At 34.8% G+C, this 22833-nt stretch overlaps 5 protein-coding genes across 6 annotated transcripts; 3 read left to right on the top strand and 2 right to left on the bottom strand.

Moving 5' to 3' along the window:
- Nucleotides 1-391: 391 nt before the first annotated feature.
- LOC105648372 (myosin heavy chain-like protein) lies at nucleotides 392-2766 on the top strand. The gene is made up of 4 exons (XM_012234738.4): nucleotides 392-771; nucleotides 1499-1817; nucleotides 2223-2281; nucleotides 2431-2766. The coding sequence occupies exons 1-4, from the start codon at nucleotides 495-497 to the stop codon at nucleotides 2460-2462; spliced, it is 687 nt and encodes a 228-aa protein (XP_012090128.1). The 5' UTR covers nucleotides 392-494; the 3' UTR covers nucleotides 2463-2766.
- A 287-nt stretch (nucleotides 2767-3053) lies between these two features.
- On the bottom strand, nucleotides 3054-6308 carry LOC105648373 (putative inactive receptor kinase At4g23740). Its single transcript, XM_037639427.2, has 4 exons — nucleotides 6118-6308; nucleotides 5885-5951; nucleotides 4161-5464; nucleotides 3054-4009 (listed from the first exon to the last, which is right to left on the bottom strand). The coding sequence occupies exons 3-4, from the start codon at nucleotides 5389-5391 to the stop codon at nucleotides 3342-3344; spliced, it is 1899 nt and encodes a 632-aa protein (XP_037495355.1). The 5' UTR covers nucleotides 5392-5464; nucleotides 5885-5951; nucleotides 6118-6308; the 3' UTR covers nucleotides 3054-3341.
- Nucleotides 6309-7909: 1601 nt separating this feature from the next.
- Nucleotides 7910-12010, top strand: LOC105648374 (hAT transposon superfamily). The gene is made up of 4 exons (XM_012234740.4): nucleotides 7910-8067; nucleotides 8775-8880; nucleotides 9288-10919; nucleotides 11448-12010. Coding segments are annotated over exons 2-4 (2040 nt in total). The 5' UTR covers nucleotides 7910-8067; nucleotides 8775-8879; the 3' UTR covers nucleotides 11855-12010.
- A 497-nt stretch (nucleotides 12011-12507) lies between these two features.
- LOC105648377 (uncharacterized) lies at nucleotides 12508-15088 on the top strand. Its single transcript, XM_012234743.4, has 5 exons — nucleotides 12508-12832; nucleotides 13196-13248; nucleotides 13722-13886; nucleotides 14258-14359; nucleotides 14743-15088. Exons 1-5 carry the CDS (start codon nucleotides 12631-12633, stop codon nucleotides 14875-14877), a joined length of 657 nt encoding a protein of 218 aa, XP_012090133.2. The 5' UTR covers nucleotides 12508-12630; the 3' UTR covers nucleotides 14878-15088.
- A 293-nt stretch (nucleotides 15089-15381) lies between these two features.
- LOC105648375 (hydroxyproline O-galactosyltransferase HPGT1) lies at nucleotides 15382-19395 on the bottom strand. 2 transcript variants are annotated; one of them, XM_089726849.1, is made up of 13 exons: nucleotides 19022-19394; nucleotides 18816-18879; nucleotides 18459-18508; nucleotides 18155-18348; nucleotides 17506-17569; nucleotides 17308-17380; nucleotides 17077-17200; nucleotides 16718-16805; nucleotides 16567-16617; nucleotides 16282-16353; nucleotides 16082-16194; nucleotides 15882-15943; nucleotides 15382-15798 (listed from the first exon to the last, which is right to left on the bottom strand). In XM_089726849.1, the coding sequence occupies exons 1-12, from the start codon at nucleotides 19141-19143 to the stop codon at nucleotides 15921-15923; spliced, it is 1038 nt and encodes a 345-aa protein (XP_089582975.1). In that variant the 5' UTR covers nucleotides 19144-19394; the 3' UTR covers nucleotides 15382-15798; nucleotides 15882-15920. The 2 variants fall into 2 exon arrangements, with proteins under 2 accessions (XP_089582975.1, XP_089582976.1); XM_089726850.1 differs by having other exon boundaries at nucleotides 15382-15943; nucleotides 19022-19395.
- Between the last annotated feature and the right edge of the window lie 3438 nt (nucleotides 19396-22833).

Consider the following 22833-nt stretch of genomic DNA (forward strand, 5'->3'; position numbering starts at 1 on the left):
AAAGAGGAGACTCCATTAGTTAGTGACCATGATTTTTATGATTTTTGAGAAGCACCGAAACAATGTTATATTTACTCTAAGAAATTGAACATAATCAAAATGATTTAGTGACTTTAATTTTTTTTATTAATTATGAAATCCGGTGAACCGAAATAAAATTACTGATTATACAACAAGAATAATTTTTCATTGACTCATCAAATTAGCAAAAACTGTTGCGGTAAGAGTTAATAAATAAAATAAAATTGAGCTTTACCAACATTTTTTTATCAATGAATTACGAAAATAATAATAATGAGAAAAAAAAAATAAAGAAAACGAAGGACCCATGCCAACTAGAAAAGGCGGACCCAGTAATTTTAGGTGGCTAAGTGGGAATCCAGATCAAGCACATGATGCGCAACGAACATCATGGTACAAGTTAGCCTCGCTCACTCACCATTTAACTTTCTCGAAAATACGAACTATTCAGAGACTCGCCCTACCGTCAAATAATGAGGAGGTTCAAGTCTAATCGGCGAGTCCGAATCGACGATTCTCAGTTGCCTAAGCACGGTGACATAGACGACGAATCTGGTCTGAATGGAATTGACGATAAGGGAGAGGAGAGTAGGTTGCGATTGAAACCATCGGGGAGCAATGTTAGCGATGATCAAGAGCCATTCATGGGAATCAAGGTTCGAAGAAAAGCCTCTCTTCATAGAGATGCAAAAGGAGATTACCTCGACGTGCCTTCGCGTTCTCACTTGATGAAGATTCTGCAAAAACAAGGTTCGATTCGATTTCTAATTGATAAGCAATTCATGCGTTCCAATTGATTGCTTGTTTATTAGTTCTTTTTAGGGCGGTTTACTGCACAATTGAGATTAAGTTGCTTCTTCCTGTTCGTTTATTTAAGATTGCATTTTAAGTTCATAAGAATTGTATTTTTCAGTAAATTTTTGGTCTTGGAAATAGGGTAACTTCATGGTGGGATGTGTAAATTGTGTTTTTATCACATGAATTTCGAGTTTCAAATTTCGCATGTTGATACTTCCAATCAATACGTCGTTGAAATATTTCGGTTTGTGCGAATGAACTATGAAAATATGGGTCTAAGATGTCATTAGAAAGAATGGTTACTTCTCTCTTGCTGTTTCATTCCCTTGTGTGAGCGGTAATGAAATATAATATAATGCATTTCTAGAAATGCTTTATGTTACATTCCATCACCAAGCAGAACACAAGTGTCTGTCCAGGTGCATTTATATTGGTCCTTCTCATGTTGCTTGTATGCTGGTTTTCTGCTGGAATAGATACATGATTTTTGCCTTTCACAATCAGTTCATTCATTGGATAAAATGGCATATGCATGAATCCAAAAGAGTTAAAACAGTGCTATATCTTACATTTTGTTGAAGTGGCATTTCTGATGATTGAGAAAGAATGCTAAATTGGCTCCGTTTTAGGGACATGTGGAGAGTTTTTCTGAACTTTTTTTCATTTTGATTTTTTGCAGGTGACAACGAAGTTCTCTTTGCTGATAAAGTTTTGAAATTCACCGCTTCAGGGAAGATGAAACGACGAATATTACTAATAACAGACTTTGCCATTTATATTGTTGACCCGGAGACTGATGCACTTAAACGGCGAATAGCATTAGCTGCTGTGGAGAATATTTGTTTAAGTGAATTAAGTGATAATTTCTTTGCAATTATCATTCCAACAGAGTATGATCTACTTATGGCAAGTACTCGTAAGACTGAAATCGTCACCGTGTTAGTTGAAACTATGAAGAGGACATCTAACTACGAACTTGAGGTGCTCTTCTCCAATAGGTAAAAGAAATATGCTGATCTCACTTGTTCTTCTTCTATTATTACTAAACTAAGTTACATCTCATGGTTTCCATAGGGGGCTCTCAGTAGATGCTTTATACAAATTGCAGGCTAGTATTTAATATTGGTGGCAGAAAAAATTCATGATTTTATTTTTAATGCTTGATATACTTGTCCGATGGGATAGGAATTTTGGGTTTGACCTATGATGTGAGGCCTCTAACACTTTTTTGTATTCATGAACATTAACAGAACACGAGAATTAGCTTTAAGCTTTAATCACAAAGGGATGAAGAGGTTTTATAACTTTAAGTAGGAAAAAAAAAAGTTTGGCTTTTGGGAGAATATGTCTAAATTGTCTTGTGAGATGCTCTTATTGAATCATAATGCTACTTGCCTATGCAGCTTCGAGTATAATGCAGCTGCTGAATTGGTAAAGGAAGTTCAGTTTGAGGAAGTCGAAGGTTAGTGATACTATGCTCTGAAACTTTGTTCTTTTTATTTTTGACACAGAATTATTGCTCCATGTATTATTTCTTCTCATGGTTGTATAGATTGTGCTTATAAAGCCTTCTTTTTATCATGTTCTTCCTCCCACTCTCTCTAATTTCAGGAGGTGTTAAAACAAGAATTTTGAGGAAGTGAAGCAACCTGTACATGTCTTCATATGTTTGTAGACTACTCAGGGAGGTCAGGATTTTTACTTGTAAAGCCACAAGATCATTAAGGTCCATTTGTTTCTACTCAGCGTCAAGGCAAATCCCACTGAAAACTTTTTAGCTTGTATTATGTTGTTTTAGTTGATTTTTTTTTTTCTTTGGGTGTAATTCTTATAGTAAAAGAAAGATACTTTTAAATTCAAAGCCAAACTCCATTTGAATGTATGAACTGAGATTATTTGGATGTTCAAAGTTAGTATAAATTTGTTGTTTGTCCTGATTCTTTGGAATCTTTGTTTGTTTCTGAGAGCCAATTACTCTACCCATTTTTGCATGCTTTATATTATAAGGTTGAAGGGTGGAGAACACATGATCAATCTCCACGGATACTAGCATTCAGGTTCTTTGTTGTTTCGCTCTATATGGTTTTGGTGCATGAAACCTGAGGACCACACAAAACTTATGAAAGGACAGTTTTCATGGTTTGAAACCATTAAATGGGTGGATTTTGGTTCGACTCATGAACCTGGGACCATAAATTCTTCACATGCACGTGCACACTAGGTACAAGCAGACAGACTTAAAGATTGATTGGTCTCATTATTACAATAAAACCAAAATTTCACAAGCATAGCTATATGTTCCTGCTTAAATAATACAATAGCGAAGAATCCCATTTCTCTTGACTTGAGTGCCGTTAGGTTGTAACTGGTAAGGTAGCTAAACTAATTTTAGTGCCAAATTTGTCTCAGAAGGACAAAAATATGCAAACAAATCATCTAATTAAACCAATTTCACAATTAAAAATCAAATGAAATTATGGAAAAAAAAATGATCACAACTATTTGCATCACAGAAAGATCTCTCATGGTGGAGCAGAAGCAGAAGCAACATTTGCTGCCTGTGAGGTTGTGGTTGAAACTGTAATTTCCAAATTAGTATGAGAAGATGGTGGATTTATGGTACTCCCTCGCCGAATTTCCTCCACCATTTTCACAACATCAGGCATTTTAGGTCTCTGCTCTGGCATTCTCACCACACAATTCATTCCTATTTGTAACATCTCTACCATTTCCTCCTCAATATTGGGATACCTTAAAAGTTCAACATCAAATACTTCTGCAGTCCATTCTTCCCTTACCACAGAATGCACCCACCTCACCAAATGAACAACCTCATCACCACCTGCAGAATGTATAGGAGATTTTCCAGTCAGAAGCTCAAGCAGCAACACCCCAAAACTGTAGACATCGGATGCATGAGTTGCTTTCCTAGAATCTGTTACTTCCGGGGCGCGGTATCCTGCAGCCCTCATTACTGGTGCTGGCATTGGACTCATCAATGTAGCCAAACCCATGTCAGATATGCAACCATATCCCTCCGAGTTAAGGAAAATGTTCGAGGATTTAATGTTTCCATGGATTAGTTTGCCAGCATTTTGCGTATGGATGTAAGCAATGCCCCTTGCTGCGCCAATTGCAATTTTAAGTCTTGTTTCCCAGTCCAAAGGAGTCCTACCTTCCCCTCTTTTACCTGCAAAATTGATATACATTTTTCATGCAAAACAATTCTAGTAGCAAACACATAATGGACATAAAGTAACATTAATTCTAGAATTTAAGGCCTGCAACTATTTAGTAATTAAAATGGTAAACCAGCAGAGACGAAAAAAGGTTTAGCATACCATGTAGGATTGCAGAAACGCTGCCCTGCTCATAGTAATCGCATACTGTAAGTTTCTCATCCTTGGAATAGTAATACGCTCTTAGTGCAGATACATTTGGGTGCCTAATACTTCCAATGACTTCCATTTGCTGCTCAAACTCTTTTTTAGCCACAGTCACTTCCTTCAACCGCTTCACTACCAGTGTGTTTGTATCCTCAAGGGCGGCCTTATAAGTTGTTCCAAAAGTTCCTTTCCCAAGTACTTCAGCAGATGCTCTCAATAAGTCCTCTAAGTCAAATGCAAGATTACAACCATCAAAGAACACGAGCCTATTATTCTTGTCTTGACCTTCCGATGTATTTTTGTTTAAAGACCCCTCTTTCTTGTGTGACTTTGTTGGTAATCCATCTTTCTTATCTTTCTTTGAATAGCAGCAAACCATTATAAGAGCAATAACTACAAAACCCAACACGCAGCCGCCTATTACGATACCCAATATTGCAGGTTCACTTACTCTTTTGGTTTTCTTTGATGGTTGAGAACTAGGCGGTTGAAGTGGAAGGGCAGGAGGAATTGCATTTTCTGGTGAAAGATTGTTACCGGAAAATGCCCAATTTGGAAACCTTTGAAGAGACTTGGGCACGCTTCCAGTTAGATCATTGTCAGATAAATTTATAGATTGCAAACTAGGAACACTTATATCAGGAATAGAACCTGAAAGTGAGTTCTTAGCAAGGTTCAAGTTTGTTAGGTGAGTCAAATTTGATATTGAAGGTGGGATGCTACCATTAAAGCCATTATTTGATAGATCAAGAACCGTGAGATTTTTCCATACTGAAAAATCTGAAGGCAATGGGCCTGAGAAATTGTTGGATCGAAGATAAAGGCTAGTCAAGTTTCCAAGTTTGGAGAAATCAGAAGGAAAAGAACCTGATATACCATTTGATCTAAGGCTAAGGATCTGAATTGCCGAAAGGCGACTAAGAGTGTTCGGTGGAATTGACCCTTGAATTCCCACTCCAGGTAACCTAAGGGTTATAACTCTTGAACGATCATTGTTACAGGTCACTCCTGTCCACTCACTACAAACAGAAAAGTTCTTGTTCCAGTTGAGAGTGTGTGAATGATGAATCTTGTGAAGGAAATCTAGTAAAACTTGTTTATCTTCAACTGGTTCTGCTCTGGTAGGCAAGGAAACTGCTCCAAAGGAAAGAATTGCAGAGACAATGAACAAGATGTTCATTTCCATGCTTATTTCCTTCAACTGAAGAAAGGAAATTGAAGTTGAAGTTGAAGAGCTAGCCAAGTATCTAATACAAAACCTGCTTTCAGATACATGAATGATCATAATTAATTAACAATAGAAACAGAGGAAGAAAAATACAGTACGGTAAATGCTAATCCTCATTTGAAGTAGACATTTCCTGTAATTTTTCTAAAAAGTAATGATTCCAAGAATTTTATTAGGCGCCGCTGGTCAAAATTAGCAATTCAACCATGATTATAAAACTTATACTGTTAGTTATATGTTGACTTTTAGAGCACTCTTTTACCTAACATTTGTTATAGCTGCAAAAAAACAGAGGAAATTACAAAAGAATCCAAAATTTCTAGGCGTAATTCAGTCAATAGAAAGTTATTATTTTCTTTGGTTCCCTTTCATTTTCTTTGAAAACAAACAGAAAAAGAACAAAAGAAAGCTGCGCCTGTGCATATATTATATAATATGTAAAGAAACTTACTTATGAAACGGAAGATTGCGTCAAGAATTGCAAAAAGATCCACAAGCAATCATCTTTGAATCTCTCTCTTCCATGTATAAACCAGCAGTGTTAAGAAAATTCAGTTATGTCAAAGAAAAAAGAAACTGACATGAATATTAAACAAGAAGAAAAAGGAGGAAGAAGACAGAACTAGGTAAATTCTTGAGAGAGAAAAAGAAGCAAGGAAAAAGGAAAAAGTAAAAAAGAAAAACCGTTGCAGAATCGAGGAATCGTTCTTGACAATGATAAATGATGATTGATATGAGCTGTTCTTGCTTGGGAAAGCAGCATCACATGCAAGGAAATATTAGATAATGATTGACTATTGAGAGAGAAGCAAATAACCATGCATCATTTCAGTATCTTTGTTTTTTTAATTGAGAAAAGATTATTATAGCGCACAAACAGGAGAGTGCATGTGTAGCAGAGACAAAGAGTGAGACAACTTGTCAAAAGAGAAACCCTATTATCAGCATCCACAACCAACTACTATATATTACTACAGTAACTAATAGTATTTTGCTATAGTTGACTGCTACCTACTACCCAAATATAGATGGCCCATAGGAACATGATTTCCCGAGTTTATGCCATGGATGATTCTCAATAGGAGTAGAAGGAATTTTTTGTTTTTGTTTTAATACACAGTTACATACCTGCTATAAATGGTTTATTATTTCTAACTGGTGCTGACCTTGAAAAGTGGAAATTAATTAAATGGACGGTGGGGTTTCGTCGCTCACTGACAAGCACTGGAGAATTATTATATAACCACTACAAGGATGGATGAAATTAGAAAAAACATTATTGATGACGGTTGATTCTCTCGTGTACCGTCAGGAATTTGTATCCATTATGCGGTAGATTTTAACTCAAAGTCTTCCACTCAAATAAAATTAGTGTAAAAATGCAATTCACTTCTACTGATGTAATTATTTTTTTCTCTTACTGGATCTTCAACGGGAGGATCAAAACTATTGTCTGCTGTTGTTGCAGCAAATTATATTATATATAGTCGTGTGCGCGTATAATTTGAAAAGAACAACTTGTATTAGTGGTTGAATTAGTGCAAATCTGGGTGGATATAAATAAGTATGATCAATATTCCCATGTAGTCATAAAGATTGAAGGCTAATTAATCAAGTGATTTTATTCTCTTGATGTTAAGTTGTTTGTTGTTTACCCTTGGTAGTGTAGAATCATTGTTTATATGACAAAAATGCAAGAAAATGTTTACCTAGATGTGACATTTCTCTGAATCCATGAATATGTCAGGATTTCGAAATTTCATTTCAATGAAATTAATGCTGAACCAATGTGATTACTTGAATGAACATTGTCCAGGGATGGCCATGGTAATTGGCCAAACATCGAGAGTGACTTTTTTTCCAATGAAATTTAAATTGTTTGGCCTTGTGTTGTTCGAAAATAAAATGATGTAGAAATTAGAATCCTTCACACTCATACTATTATACGTTACAAATTTATGCATAATATATAGTATTTTTTAACATTAGTATATGTTTTTCCAATTCCCACTGACCCTTGTGGTTCCTGTTGATTTTTGTTTTATCATTTGTTTTCCGGACATTTTTATTATTATGATCATATCATTACAAGCTATATTCACTTGAAGGTTATATATTTAGGAACAGAATTTAATGGCAATGACCAATAAAATATTTTTGTCGGAAAATAAGTTACTTTTATATTTTTCATATCGGTAATCACAGTTGCGCAGCGGAAGCGTCGCACAGGTCCCTAGATCGATCTCAAGATGGGCTGATAATATTTTTGCATTTTTTCCAACTTTTGCATATGCCAGAAACGACATCCTTTTGCTCATTGCACCTTTGACTTTTACATCTTGAAACGACATGGGTTAGTCCATCAATTTGAGTCCGAAATCCGAATCGACGTGTCCGCATACAAGTGGGCTACGTTTGCGCGATATATCGCCAAAAGAAAAGAAACATAAAAAGCAATAGGATAATTAAATACAAATTAGAAAACGAGAAAAGAGAGGACACGCGGAACTACGGAAGTTGGAAAGAGAGAAAAAACCTAAATCTACAAATTCTCGCGATAAATAGAAAAGGAAACTCCCAAATCTGCGAGCTCCGATTATCTCTCCGTCGAGAAGACCTAAAGCTTCTCTCTCTGTAAGCTTTCCTTAAATTTCTCGCTATTTCTCTTTCTTTTTCGTTTCTTAACATTCTCTATTTCTTTTCCTCTTTCTTTTCTGGTCTAACAATGCGGTTTAATTTAAATTTCTTATTTTAAATCTGAGCTTAATTCAATGGTTTATAATGGCTGTTCGATTCTTGTATTGTAAAACTTAATCCACTGTTTGCTTACTAAGAAAATGAGACAAACTCGAAACTTTACACTGCAATCAAGTCCATTATAGCTTCTGCTATTGTAGAGAGAAGAGACTTCAGTTTCTGCTAGCTTAAATAGACATAAATACATTTGGAAAAATATTTTCCTCTGAAACACACATAGCTATTACTCAAACTGTGATCTATTGCAGGAGAATTCACGAATTCAATAAATGATTATCAAGTGATTATGCGTGTTAATGAATGTTAACTTCTGGAAAAGACGATGAATTAAAGACATCAATTTATGTTTTTATGACATTGTAAGGTTGTATAAATGGATGATTACAAATATCGAAGTACACGATGCACAGTTCATTGCTTAAAGATTTTCACTCTGTATATATAGATTTAATCAAGTTTGTGACTTTGTGGCATTTAATTGTTATGAGCATAAGAAGTTTATTGGGATTTGTCGGATGGCAAGCAACAAACCTATAATCAGTGATCATTTGGAATTTGGTTTAACAGATGTTTCATTTGTACAGGCACAGATCCACATGCTACTTCAGCTTCTTGCGGACGTTTTTTTTTAACTCACTGTATAGGTCAAAGTGCAGAACCACAAAACATAATCTACATATTACATAATCAGTAAGTACAAGCTTATTTTATGCACTAATTGCGTTTAATTGAATCCTTTTTTTCGAGGTTATAGTTTACAGTAAACAAGAGCAAATGCAACATTGTTTATATTCAAGTTTTTTTATTATCTGTTGTGAATCATTGGCATGCTGATCACCAAAAAGGTTTTGATCAGTAATGGCAACAGTTGATTACTCTATGTTGTTTATCTGCGCGTGTTAAGTTGACATCATAATCACTAATGAATTCAAGATTTATTTATTTTATTTGTTTTCTTGATCAAATGTTAAGTCCTCTCTATTTATGAATATTTGGTCAACCATATACCAAGAGGTGTCTTGATGTGAGATTAGCAAGAGAGTAATATGGGAAACTATTAGCATGCTTGTGCTTATTATATGTTTATTTACTGTCAGTGGTTCGAGAAAAAGATATTTGTTGGGAGTATGCTGAGAAATTAGATGGAAACAAGGTGAAATGCAAATTTTGCCTAAGAGTTTTGAATGGCGGCATTAGTAGATTGAAGCATCATTTATCCCGACTGCCTAGTAAAGGTGTCAACCCCTGTAGCAAGGTGAGAGATGATGTCACTGACAGGGTAAGAGCTATAATAGCATCAAAGGAGGACATCAAAGAACCATCTAATGTTAAAAAGCAGAGGCCTCCAGAAGCCAAATCTCCTGGAAATATGTCTGCTACTAAACCTCTTATTTCTGTGGAGGCGGTATCTCCAGTTGCTAAAGTTTACCCTGCAGTTAATTCAATGACCCCTTCCACCTTAAGTAACCAAGAAAATGCTGAAAGAAGCATTGCACTGTTCTTCTTTGAGAATAAGTTGGACTTCAGTGTTGCTCGTTCTCCATCGTATCAGGTAATGATCGATGCAATAGGAAAATGTGGTCCAGGATTTACAGGCCCTCCAGCAGAAATATTGAAGACTACATGGTTAGAAAGGATAAAGTCTGAAGTGAGCTCGCAATTGAAAGATATTGAGAAAGAGTGGGCTACCACAGGTTGTACTATCATTGCTGACACATGGACTGACAACAAATCTAGAGCTTTGATTAACTTTTTTGTTTCCTCACCCTCCAGGACCTTCTTCCACAAGTCTGTAGATGCATCATCATACTTTAAGAATACCAAGTGCCTTGCTGATCTATTTGATTCTGTTATTCAAGACTTTGGTTCCGAAAATGTTGTGCAGATAATTATGGATAGCAGTTTCAACTATATAGGTATTGCTAACCATATTCTGCAGAACTATGGAACCATTTTTGTGTCTCCTTGTGCTTCTCAATGTTTGAATTTAATCTTGGAGGAGTTCTCTAAAGTAGATTGGGTGAACAGATGTATCTTACAAGCTCAAACACTGACGAAGTACATTTACAATAATGCCTCAATGCTTGATCTGCTGAAGAAATTTACTGGAGGGCAGGATATAATCAAGACTGGTATCACAAAGTCCGTATCCAGTTTTCTCTCACTGCAATCAATGTTGAAACAAAGATCAAGATTGAAGCTAATGTTCAGCAGCAATGAGTATTCTACAAACTCATCTTATGCAAGTAAACCACAGAGCATAGCTTTTATTACCATTGTTGATGATGGAGACTTCTGGAAGGCAGTGGAAGAAAGTGTGGCCATCTCTGAGCCCTTTCTCAAAGTGTTGAGGGAAGTGTCTGGTGGTAAACCTGCTGTGGGGTCTATATATGAGTTGATGACCCGGGCCAAAGAATCAATAAGGACCTACTACATAATGGATGAGAGTAAATGCAAGACTTTTTTAGATATAGTAGACAGAAAGTGGCGAGACCAGCTCCATTCACCTCTTCATTCAGCAGCTGCTTTTTTGAACCCAAGTGTCCAGTATAACCCTGAAATAAAATTTCTAGTATCTATTAAGGAAGACTTTTTCAAGGTTATTGAGAAGCTACTTCCTACTCCTGATATGAGACGAGACATCACCAATCAGATTTTTATTTTTACAAGGGCAAGTGGGATGTTTGGTTGCAATTTGGCAATGGAGGCACGAGACACAGTTGCACCTGGTATGTTGATGATTTTGTATTACTTGGTCTGTCTTCTACTGTGTTTGTGCGCTATACATTGCTTTAAACCTCACATTTCCCATATAATTGGAATATTCTGAGCTGAGAAGCATATTGCATCTTATGTATCATGGCAACCATATATGATCCTTTGTGTGTGTGTGTGAAGAGTCCCCGTTGCCAATTTTGCACGACTCCTATACAGAAGCTTTTTTTTTAATTCTTTCTTTCGTAACTTCGACCTTGCTTGAGATGTAACAAATGCTAGAACTTTTAACAGTGATGTGTTATTTTCCTCAATTTTGGTTACGATATTTTACTCTGAGGCAAGTAAAATAACTTTTGGACTAATGTCTAATGATCAATATCATGGTCTTCTACGAGCTGAAGGAAAAACTTGTAGCATGCCTGCTTTGACAGATATGCCTTTTTTTTACTTGTCTTTTATTGAGAATTTTATGCTTGAGGCGAGTTTTTTTCATGCCATTTTTGTTATTGATTTGAAAATGTGCTGCTGAATTACTGTAGGGCTTTGGTGGGAACAATTTGGTGATTCTGCACCTGTGTTGCAAAGAGTTGCCATCAGAATCCTGAGTCAGGTTTGCAGCACTTTCACATTTGAGAGACACTGGAACACATTTCAGCAAATTCACTCTGAAAAGCGCAATAAGATTGATAAAGAAGCCTTGAATGACCTGGTGTATATAAACTATAATCTCAAGTTGTCAAGACAAATGAGAACGAAACCTTTAGAAACTGATCCTATCCAATTTGATGACATTGATATGACCTCAGAATGGGTAGAGGAGAGTGACAATGCTAGCCCAACTCAGTGGCTTGATCGATTTGGTTCTGCCTTGGATGGGAGTGATCTGAATACACGACAGTTCAATGCTGCCATATTTGGTGCAAGTGACCACATATTTGGCTTATGATCTTGTAATTTCAACGTGTACGATTATTTTCTTAGAGATCCTTGTAAATTTCCTAGAATGTTAGCCTTTTGTCTGTAGATTTTTATTGCCTTTGTTTGCAGTAGAATAATGAAATATAGTAGTGGCCTTATCACAATACTAACGGTCTTGCCTTCATGCTCGTCTAAATTCATGCTGCAAATTTGGCTACTGGCATGAATGCTGCCATGGAAATTAATATCTGGTAACGAGAAGGGATCCAATTTGAACTATTTCCAGAAAGCTGGTTTCCATTCAAGTAAAAGGGATCCAGAATAGGTAGGTTTACGGGTAATATTACAATCAAGCTATTACCAAATGACATGCCATGATTAAAGTGGTACCTTGGAAAAAAAAAATGGTTTGCGTCCAAAGTTAGCCCAATAAATTGGGCCAAAGGTGAGCCTGATTGCATAATGAATTGGGTCAGAATTGTTCACAATGGGCTTGTGGTAGGTTTATTTGTCCAAAGAGAGACCTGGAAATTGGGCCAAACTTTTATCCGAATTTTTCATATTAGGCCCGTGGTTAATTGGCATTTTCTTACGTGGCACTTCCTAATGACGTGGTCAATGCTCGTCGACATGGCTAACAAATGATCAGAGACGTGTTTATTTACGTTAAGACGAGTGTGGAACAGCATAATCCTTGAAACAAACAGAGGGTATCAACCTTCTTCTACACCGTCTTCTCCACGAACAAGTTTCTTTCTCTTCTCCTTTCTTATATTGCCTTCTTCTCTTCTTACTGTGAAATCTATGGATTACGATTTTAGAAACAGAGCAGCCTCACCATACGAGGCACAGATCCCAATGTACAGGACGCCCTCTTCATCGTCTGCTCCGTCGAGCCACCCCATGTACGGACAGTCTCTGTATCCGAGAATCGGTCAAATGCCAATCCCTCCCGTAGGCCGCCACTCCTCTCATCACCAAACTTCTGCTCCGTCGACTTCTTCTTGTAAGTGATCTGAATTCATTTTCTTATTGAATTATCGAACCTAGAGCAATCACTTTTGGGATTTTTCAACTTAATTACGGGATAAAAGAAAATTTCAGAACTTTAGATTCTAATCGGTGGTTGATTAGATGTTAATGATTTTAATTGAATATTTCATTTAATTTGCAAGTATTTTTTTGCTAGAAAAGCTTGAAAATTAAAAACTTAACTCAATGAAGCTCAATGACATCGAGCTTAATTGTGTTAATTACAGGTTATCTTAGTTTCCTTTTGATTGTTGTTCAAAAGATGGTTGTCATTTATATTTAATGTTTTAAGAAATTTTGGTTTAGTAATGCATGATTAATTGCATAATGCTTGCAGCAGGAATAGGCATTCGGGTTGCTGTAAAGCCTGAGTATCGGATCACTCCTCCGGTATGATTTAGTTACTTTGTTGTTGAATTCTGAATTTCAAATAATGTGGTGGTAATTTATGATTAGCTTTGTACTTTGCACTTGGCATATGAACGTGTGGTCTGGGGATAGATAAGGAAGCCTTTCTACCGTCTACCGAGTTTTCAAAATATAATCTTCTCAATGCATTCCATAACAGAAAACTAACGGATTTTTTCCTCTGTGTGTGTGTGATGCATTCATTCAATATGGAAGATATCTGTTTTCTAATGGCTTTGATAGCTACTTGAGATGTGATCTTGGTACTTTTCTGATTATGGAGATGATGACTGAGAAAATATTTGCCTAATGCCTACATTGTTGTATTGGATTCTTTGGCCACTTTGTTTTTGTTATGGTAGCCTTGTACAAGATTATTTTTTTCCCAATCAATTAGTCTTAGTTGGAAGGTATACTCAACTTGATTGGTGTCACCTTTACTTTCTCTTGCATAGCCTCAATTGTCATTGCAAGTAGGGGATATTCCTCGGAGCAACTTCCAGTTTGACTTTGAGTTTGAGCGGAAAATTTTAGCTGAAGCAGAGAAGGAAAGCCAGAACTGGAGCAAGCTTGGGTTGGAAAATCTTCCATCTAAAACAACAGAACCAACTTCGTCATTGGTATGTCTTTTCTGTTGAGAAGTTCATGCTCGCATGACTCTTTATAGTTTGTGACTTGACATTTGTGTTTTTCTGTTTGGTTGAGTGTCTGAAGTTACTCTGGATATTCCTTCAAAGATGTATGTGGAGACACAACATAATGTGAACAGTTAATACTTGCTATGGTAGTTGGCAATCGCATGTCTTGAAACATAATACTTCTGGTTTATGTGATGAGACCTATGACTGGTTAATTTCATGATATTAAGTACTTGGTGTCGTCTTGGTGTCGTCTTTTAAAAATCATAGTTAATTTATTGATTGATTTCTTGTTTTCAAGACCGAACATTGAGATAACTTAATTATGAGATGAAACATCATTACAAATGCAGGGTTCAACTGCAGATCCTGTAGTAAGCAAGTACATTGCATCCGGACTTAATCGAGAAGCGGTTCCTCTTGCAGTTGCAAACTATGGAGATAATCCAACAAAGGTTTTCTTTTTCCCCCATTCTGTGGGCATGTTATCTTTTATTTAATATTTAGGTTGGAGAACCACTTTTGCTCTTTATCATCAGCAATTGTTCTGTTTTCCCTCACCATGGATTGAACAAATATCTGGAACCATATACTCATGCTGATTTCTACAGTGTAAGTCAAGTGTATTTATTTAGGATTGCTTTAGCACCATGAATCTGCCTGCTAGTTGAAGTTAGAAACCTTCTGAATGATGGCCTAGGAAGAGCCCCCATATTTTCTTTATTTATCTGAATGAGGGAGGGGGAGAGAGGGAAGAGAGATTTTCCAAGCTTGCTTTTACTAATCCTAGATAAGTACTTCTGATTGATAAGAATGCCTTTTTTTCCCTTTGCATCAGGTTCAAGAATTTGCCAGTGGCTACACCCTTCTAAGGGAAATGGGATTTTCATCAAACAATGTTGCTGAAGCTCTACTAATGTATGATAATGACACAGACAAGGCTTTGGCACATTTCCTTAACAGCTCATCATGAACATAGTGAAAACCAATCAGCAAATGGTGGTCCTTTCCCTGTCTCCGTAGCTTTGTTCTCATTGTAAAAAATTTATCCAACCGAGGCTTGTTTATATATATGTATTAATACGTAAATTCAAAATTATATTTCTGTTTCAGATGAGACATAATTGCATTTTTATTGACTGTAATTGTCTGCTATATATAATTGCATTTGAGATTTAGCTGCATCACACAGGTGGTTGTCCTGTTGATGATATGGTATTCTAAAATGAGTCGATTGTAACTTGTTGTCTGGCCAATATGCCATGGCATTATAAGATCTTCCTCTGGCATATCTACTCTATCAGGAGGATTGAACAAGACTTCATCCAGGGAATCATTTGAGAAAAATGTCATTTCATGGATTATTTTATATGTGGCATTAGCCTTACTTTTCACCACGTTACATCTTCTTGAGCTTTTGATACAAAGATATTCGGCGCTAAAACTTAAAATCATCGAAAATATTTTACACGGGAAGTAAAGGACAATGTAGGTTTTATTAGACATTACAAGCCAATTACACTTTAAGAGCTAATTAGTCCAGCAGGAAAGAATGTGCAGCAAGACTTGCAAGATGTTTCCTTGCTATTCTGATTCATACTATATGAGGTCAGGGTTGAAACCATGCCAACAGTCCTGGCCTTCCACGTAAAATTCTCTAATGCGCCGGAGAAAAAAGAAAAAGGTTTCCACTAATGGTATTATCTCCTAAGACTAAATCATCGTATACTTGTCCAAACAAATGAAAGAATTGAAGCATATTCATTAATATGTATGACGAATATGCCCGACTCCAACAGTTTATGTGGATTCTTGAATCTCCAGTTTGTGTGGATTCTTGAATCTCGCATCCGCAGTGTGTTTAGTGTATCCAAAACGTAACTGGACGAATGTTCTAAACAAGCAAATCAATCTTTGTCACTGATGGAGTTCAATCCAGCAACCATTTGAAAAGTAAAGGGGTTATTCAGATCAGACCTTTTCTATTTTTTTATCAAAATATGGAAGCAAATCAAATCAAACACCTGCACAAATAGCTCCTGGAAGAGAGAAAAAAGCAAAAGAAAAGAAAATAAGGGTCCAAACAGCTCGTTATAATGAACTCAAATTCACTAGTTATATGTAACAGTTTATCTCCATGTACGAGAGAGAGAGAGAGAGAGAGAGAGAGAGGAGACCTGATGACCAAGATGAGCAGCAAAACTTCCGTTCATCTACATGTTTGACATCAAGCCCAATAAACCAGGATCCAGCACTGATATCATCATGTGCATAAGCGCGAAGAATAGATCTGCACACCCAGTAAGTCATTTCTCAGGAATTAAACATGTCAATCTCATATATTATGTAGCTGGAACAATATTGATGAAGAATATACCTGTTTATTGATATAAATTTAGCCAAAGCTCGCGATATGACATACATTTCACCAGAAGCATGGCGGAAGTACCTGTTGAACAAGAAAACAAAATTTCAGTTTAGAAAGGCAATCATGAAGGAATACTAGAATACAGACAAGAATAAAACCTAATAAGATCTAAGAGGTTTCTTGCTCCTAAATGCTATAGCTTTAACATGCATAATTCTTGCTTATCAAATACACGTCATACGAACATAAATTGTTTATAGAAATAGACATTAAATTGGTTAAAGAAAAACTCACGATTTCTTATCGCCAAACTTCCACCAATCTGGTTCATACCATTTATGACTCCTGCCACATTCCAGCAGATAAGCATGGGAAAAATAGTAAAAGACATCCAAAGCTTAGTTTTCTATTCTCATTTATTTTGTAATTTATAGGAGAAACTCACGGTTCAAAGAAAACTTCGCCTGATTTCATACAGCCAATATAAACACGAGGCTTATCCAAATGATTTGCTAGTGTAGTTCCAAGGGCATCTGCAAAATTTTTTAAAAAGAAAAGGAAAAGGAAATAAAAAAAGACAGCACGCAGACATCCACTTCAAAGTCAAAAAAGCTTTATAAAAATTGAATCTTGCAGAGGAGAAAGTACTAATCCTGAGTATATTGGAGCTGCTAATCTACTTGGCTTTCCTAATATCATCATGAGAACTAAGCTCATACAATTTGGCAAGCTTGATATCACTTGGCAGTTGGAAGTGTCAAATCCTAAAAGACCCACTACTGATAATCCAACAACAATACTAACCAATATTAACATAAACATTGTCATTGACTTTAGCATAGAACTCAGCATCCCATTTATCCGCAGCATGAGCAAAAAATAGTTTAGCCTTGTTGGGAAGCCCATCAGTTGCCTCCACATGATTATTCTGCAAAGAGAAGAGGGCAATAAGGAACAGATAATTGACCTCATGGAGTAAATGACTGCTTCGACATCACAAGGTCCAGCTGTTTTTTTTGTCATTCATAGACATACAAGAATGATGAAGTCATTAGTCTGCTTATTTTCATTGTCAATAGCCTTCTCCAAATTGTCTCCACGATTTGCACTGCAAAATAACATAGCCAACATCATAATATTTTGAGCATGAATCATAACAAAAGAAAGATTATAGGAAAGAAGTGTAGATCATAATAACAACAAGAAATCAAATGTACAAGCACATTTGGCTACCTTCTTCCAATAACAAAACGTGCAACTATACCCTTCTCATTCTCCATTTTGTTCAAGGTTATACCTGAAAGAACAAAGAGTTGGTCATGAACCTCCAAAACCAATAACATCAAAAGCAAAAATTGGTTACTTCTGGAAAATCACATGTTCCATACAAAGAATTTAGGTACACAAAATTAAGTGATTAGTAAGAACAAAATTAGTAACAAGCAAAACGTATATCGCTAATCTCTCCAAAAGACAGATATTTTAGTTCTTATGGGAGCACCTAGTAGTTGCTTGAGAGCTCATTTAGAGTGCTGACTGCTCAGGCTACATCTTTTGCAGCTCTAGTAGTTAATGGTGTTTCCTATAGAAATCTACATAGGCCACATCGCACACAAATTCAGTACTTTTGAATCTGCCTATATTTCAACATTTTGGCCCATTTCTGGAATTATCAATGTGTCCCCAGTCACGATACTTTTCTTCTCTTATTAGATATTTCCAAAACTATGCACTCACACATTTAGATACAGTATGCATTCTTACGAAATAAAGGACCACTCCATCAAGGAAATGGACGATGAAATTTATGCTTCAACCTAAACAAAAAAAAAAATTTATGGAACCAAAAAAAGGAGAGATATATGAATGTCCAGTACCCTACCAGTACCCATCCATGCTTTACGAATTGCGTTCCTATTATTCGTTCTGCCAAACCTTGTCAGTATTCCTATTACTACTAAATGCCTTTTCTTCGGTTTCATCCCATCATTATCTGCTACGAAGCTTGAAGTAAAACCCTCCTGTTTAGCTGCAGCCAATTCCATCTCAAGTGCTGATAACTTTTTTTGTTGCTCCCTAACAAAGAAACAATTGTAACAACCAAAAATTACAAAAAATGGTATCAATGTTATATTAATGTTTGAAAAGCCTAGGTTAAGTTGAACTAAATCGAATAATCACATTACCTGCAGGCTATGATTTTCAATGTATCATCCACTGAAATAGCAGATTTTCCCTAAAAAGAAAAACCAGAATTCAACAGTAAGTTTTCTGAAACGCATTCAAACAAACAGAAGTCAAGAAATGACGATACAGGGAATCATGCAGGCGATCCAGCCTGTGAGATTTTCCAACATCATATCCAAGACTATATTAGCTTATCATCATAAGGGAAGGAGACATGTAGGTATAATTTCTTTCTAATTAACTTCACTTGACAAAAATATCAATAACAAGAAACCCAGATGGAAAGTAAAATTAAGCTCAAACTTCATGAAAGAAAACACAGTAAAAATAAAATAAAATAAAAATTGAACACCCACCTGCCCGGTTATCCTATCAAGCTCTTTAATCAAATAAACTCTGTTCTCTGAATCCTGCCATAATCTACCTCCCGCATCAAACCATATAAGCAATTAGAGGTGTAAGGAAGAGGGAATACAACTATATCACTTAGAACCAAAAGAAAAAAGGAAAAGCAAGTGAGAGTCTGAGATATATAAGAGAAGCAAAGCAATTAAGCAAGCACCTGCCAGCAACATAAATGGAAGCGAAGGTGGCAAACATAGAGAACAATAAAGTTGGAATTCTTGATCCAGATACTTTACTAGATACCCGGTTATTCGATCCTTTAGTGCCACTGCTATACATCTTTCACCCTCTAGTTTGGATTTTGGTAAAATGAAAATGTCTCTGGATCTTCAATCCTCTCCTCACTATCAAAATTTAAGCGCATTAGACAGATGCCAGTTCTTGATTTGGATTTATACGAGAATACGAGAGGTGGGTGAGCTGTTGCGGCCGAAGTGGTTCTTGGGTTGGTTTCTCTATGGGCTCTCTCTCTCTCTCTCTCTTCGATTGCAACACCCAAAGTAACGACCTTTTTTTTCCCGTCATTAAAGAAATCCAATTTTTCTTCGTCATTTTTTTGTTCAAATAATAATTATCCAACTCATTTCTTTGCGACAAAAGAAATGCATCCAACCCAAAAGGAAATACAATAATAGCTTCCTTCTAAAGTTCTAACATTCCAAAATGTATGAGTTTATTTACAGTATTTTATTTATTTATTTTTTAATCATTCAAAATTCAAAATCTGTGAAACTATATCCAATATTTGAAGCCTCTCGTTAAAATAAAAGTAATTTATGTCATCTCATCTCAATCATTAAATAATTTTTTTTATTTTTTATGTTAAAAAGAAAATTTATATTATAAGATTAAAATATAATTTTTTTATCATAGATACTTTAATTTGATGAAATTAGATTACGTCATAAAAAAGTACGAGATATTAATAATAAACTAATATATGATTAATTTATTTTCTTCCGAAGGACATATACAAATAGATGCTCTTGGTAGAGAATGACAACCTAATTAAACTAATATATGGTTAATTTATTTCCTTAATCTTAATGTAAATATTTACATGATTAAATTTTTGAATTTTAAATTTTAATTTCAAAAAATCACAACTTAAATAAAATGTCTATCATTTGAAGCAGGTTTTCAGTTTCAGTCGTTAGAAAAATTGGGCTGGGTAGGCCTAAAGACATTGGGCTGAGGCACTAAACATGAAGAAAAATCTGGGTCAGATTGGTAGATCCATTAACCACCGTTTTCTTTGTATACATGGGATGGGCCTTTTTGGGATTTTTTATATTTATATAATAATGTAAATTTCCCTAACATCTATCATAGCACCCGCTTGCGCTATCGAAGCGGAAGGGATGATATTGATCAGTGTCTAGCATCGCAAGAACAATTAAAGATCCTTCTCAGTTATTCGTAAATTTAAAAACTACATGTCGTTACTCGTTATTATAGCTACAAGTAGAAACTTTACATCCATTTATCTTCATACAGAAATGCAATGGGCTCAGTGGGAGAAAGTGTATGCAAAATTTGCTGAATGAGATGAAGAAATTGTATCAGTCATCTTTAGAACAAACGAAAGATTTGTTGAGTTTGCCTGTTGTTAATTTGTCTTAATACGGTTTTTGTTGCCCACAATTTTTAGTTTTTTGTACATTTTATTTTGTTTTCTTGTCTCTATATGTTCGATTTGACATTGCGTGAAATTATTCCTCATTCCCTCATCAACTTATATATGCTCTCATCTCATGTAGTCTCGTGACTATAGCCTTGCATCATCAAAACGCCAAATGTGCATGCGTGTGTCTCTCTCGATATATAGTATTGGAAAAGAAGATTTATATAGATACTTTCGTATTTTCAAATTTAATAATTAAATATGTATAAAAATTATAAATTTGATAACTGCTGATGACTGATAACGAAGGTAATTGATGATGGATGGATGGCCAATGGTGACAATTGACGGTGATGGATGGATGGCTAATGGTGATAATTGACGGTGATAGTTATCGCTGATTAATGAATTAAAAAAATAAAAATTTATTAATGTTCAAAAATTATTTTTCTTTCTTAAAAATGAAAAATTATTTTTTAAAAATTAAAAATTTTTTTATAAGAAAAATATTTTTTATTGACCAATCGATTTACTTCGATATTTCCATTATCAAAAAGTTTAAAAATATTTTTTATATAAATTATTTTAGGTAACAATGAAGCACAAATGTGAATATTAACTACAATGTTTTTTATATTCCTATCCCACAAATTGTCATTTGAAGGAGAATTTTAAAATATATGGAAAATATGGTCACTTTGATGCGTACGTCAGCCGCCTCGTGACAAATGGCATGCTCCATTAACAAGGAATTAATTCTTCAACTATAATAATTTTGTGATAGCGATATCTAATCTTTTCATTTTCATCCTTGCTATCTCGGATTTAATCTACAGACCCTGCAAATATTGATTAATAAATAATTATTTTAAAAAAAAAAGAAGAAAAAAAATTCTAATCAATTTATCAAATCACGTTCAATTTGTAATGATAAAACACATTGACTTGTTAAGTAATCTATAGTCCTAATCTATATAGCTAGAGAAGAAAACAAAGAAATTAGGTAAATTACCCAAAAAGTTGGACATGATTAAATTTGCATGGCCTTGGACTTAGCATAGAATGGGAATTGACAATGAATTTCACGTGGTATGGCTACAGCTACTGCTACTGCATCATAAAAATATATTAAATAAATAATTATTTATGTTCTCGCAATAAATTATGGTTCCTTAAAAATATATTTTTTTCACTTCAGTTAAATTGGCAAAAATATACAAATATAGAATTATAATTTTTTGAAAGTAAGAATAACAATTTTAATTGATATAGTGGAATATACATACACTCATTTACGATTATTTCATATCATTATTGTTTGTTGTTTTATTTTTTTTATATTGAAAACTTGTACTTTACTAAACGAGTTTATAGAATCAGAAATATTTTGAATTTTTTATAATTTTTCTTTTATTGCAACATTTATATTTGTCATTGTTGAGAATATTATATAATAAAAATGAAAATTGAATAATATTTTCATTCTATATTATAATTTTTATTCACAATATTAAATAAAAAGTGACACGGTAAGTGAAAAGAAAAAAAAAAAAAACACTATTCAAGAGCAACCTGATGATAAAAATGCTTCTTATATGCTTGATCTCGATGGTTAACAATTTAGTAGCATAAAATCATATTTTAATTTCAATAATCTGAATACCGAGTAATTTAATCAATTGTGATTATTTAATCTGAATACCGAGTAATTTTATCTAAAAAAAGGTCAATATTATATAATTCATTGTTTACCAGGAGCAATATTATTTCATTGCAGAAGAAGGATTCGGTTTACGTGCAATTTTCAGGTTAGTAGTCGTCTTTTACTTTCTCTGTCTCATGAAAAAGTTTAATTGCTTTTGTTTGTTTTTTGGATAAATGGTACTGTCGTCTTACAGGTGGTTGTGAATGCTTCCTAACCTTTTGGTTTTTTGAAGTGTTCTTCAAATTATTTTCATTGTGATCACGTTTTGTCCATATAAGTTACGTCCAGCAAGTTGAAGATCATATAAGCTTTTTATTTTTAACTATTTCTACAAATGCAAATTTCTTTCGCGGACGAAACTTATTTTTTCTTTTGTGGTTTAAAAGTTTAAACTGCATTTTTGTCTGCCTTTTCAACTTTCCTGCTATTACAAGAGCAAAAGAGTTTGCGCCTTTCTGCTTTTTAATTCAACTTTCTTCATTACAAGAAATTTTTGTTTGTTATGCCTGAACGATCATTTTTCTTATTGCATCTTTTGTGGTATCCGGCATTTGAATATCACGGTGCTTGTACTTGCCAATTATTTTGTCATGGTGGGACGTAGAGTGGTTTCTTTTTTTTTTTTTCATTGTTGATTATA

The sequence above is a fragment of the Jatropha curcas genome, chromosome 10 (assembly GCF_041381405.1).
Source record: "Jatropha curcas cultivar XTBG-Jc1 chromosome 10, XTBG_Jcur_1.0, whole genome shotgun sequence".
Lineage (NCBI taxonomy): Eukaryota > Viridiplantae > Streptophyta > Magnoliopsida > Malpighiales > Euphorbiaceae > Jatropha > Jatropha curcas.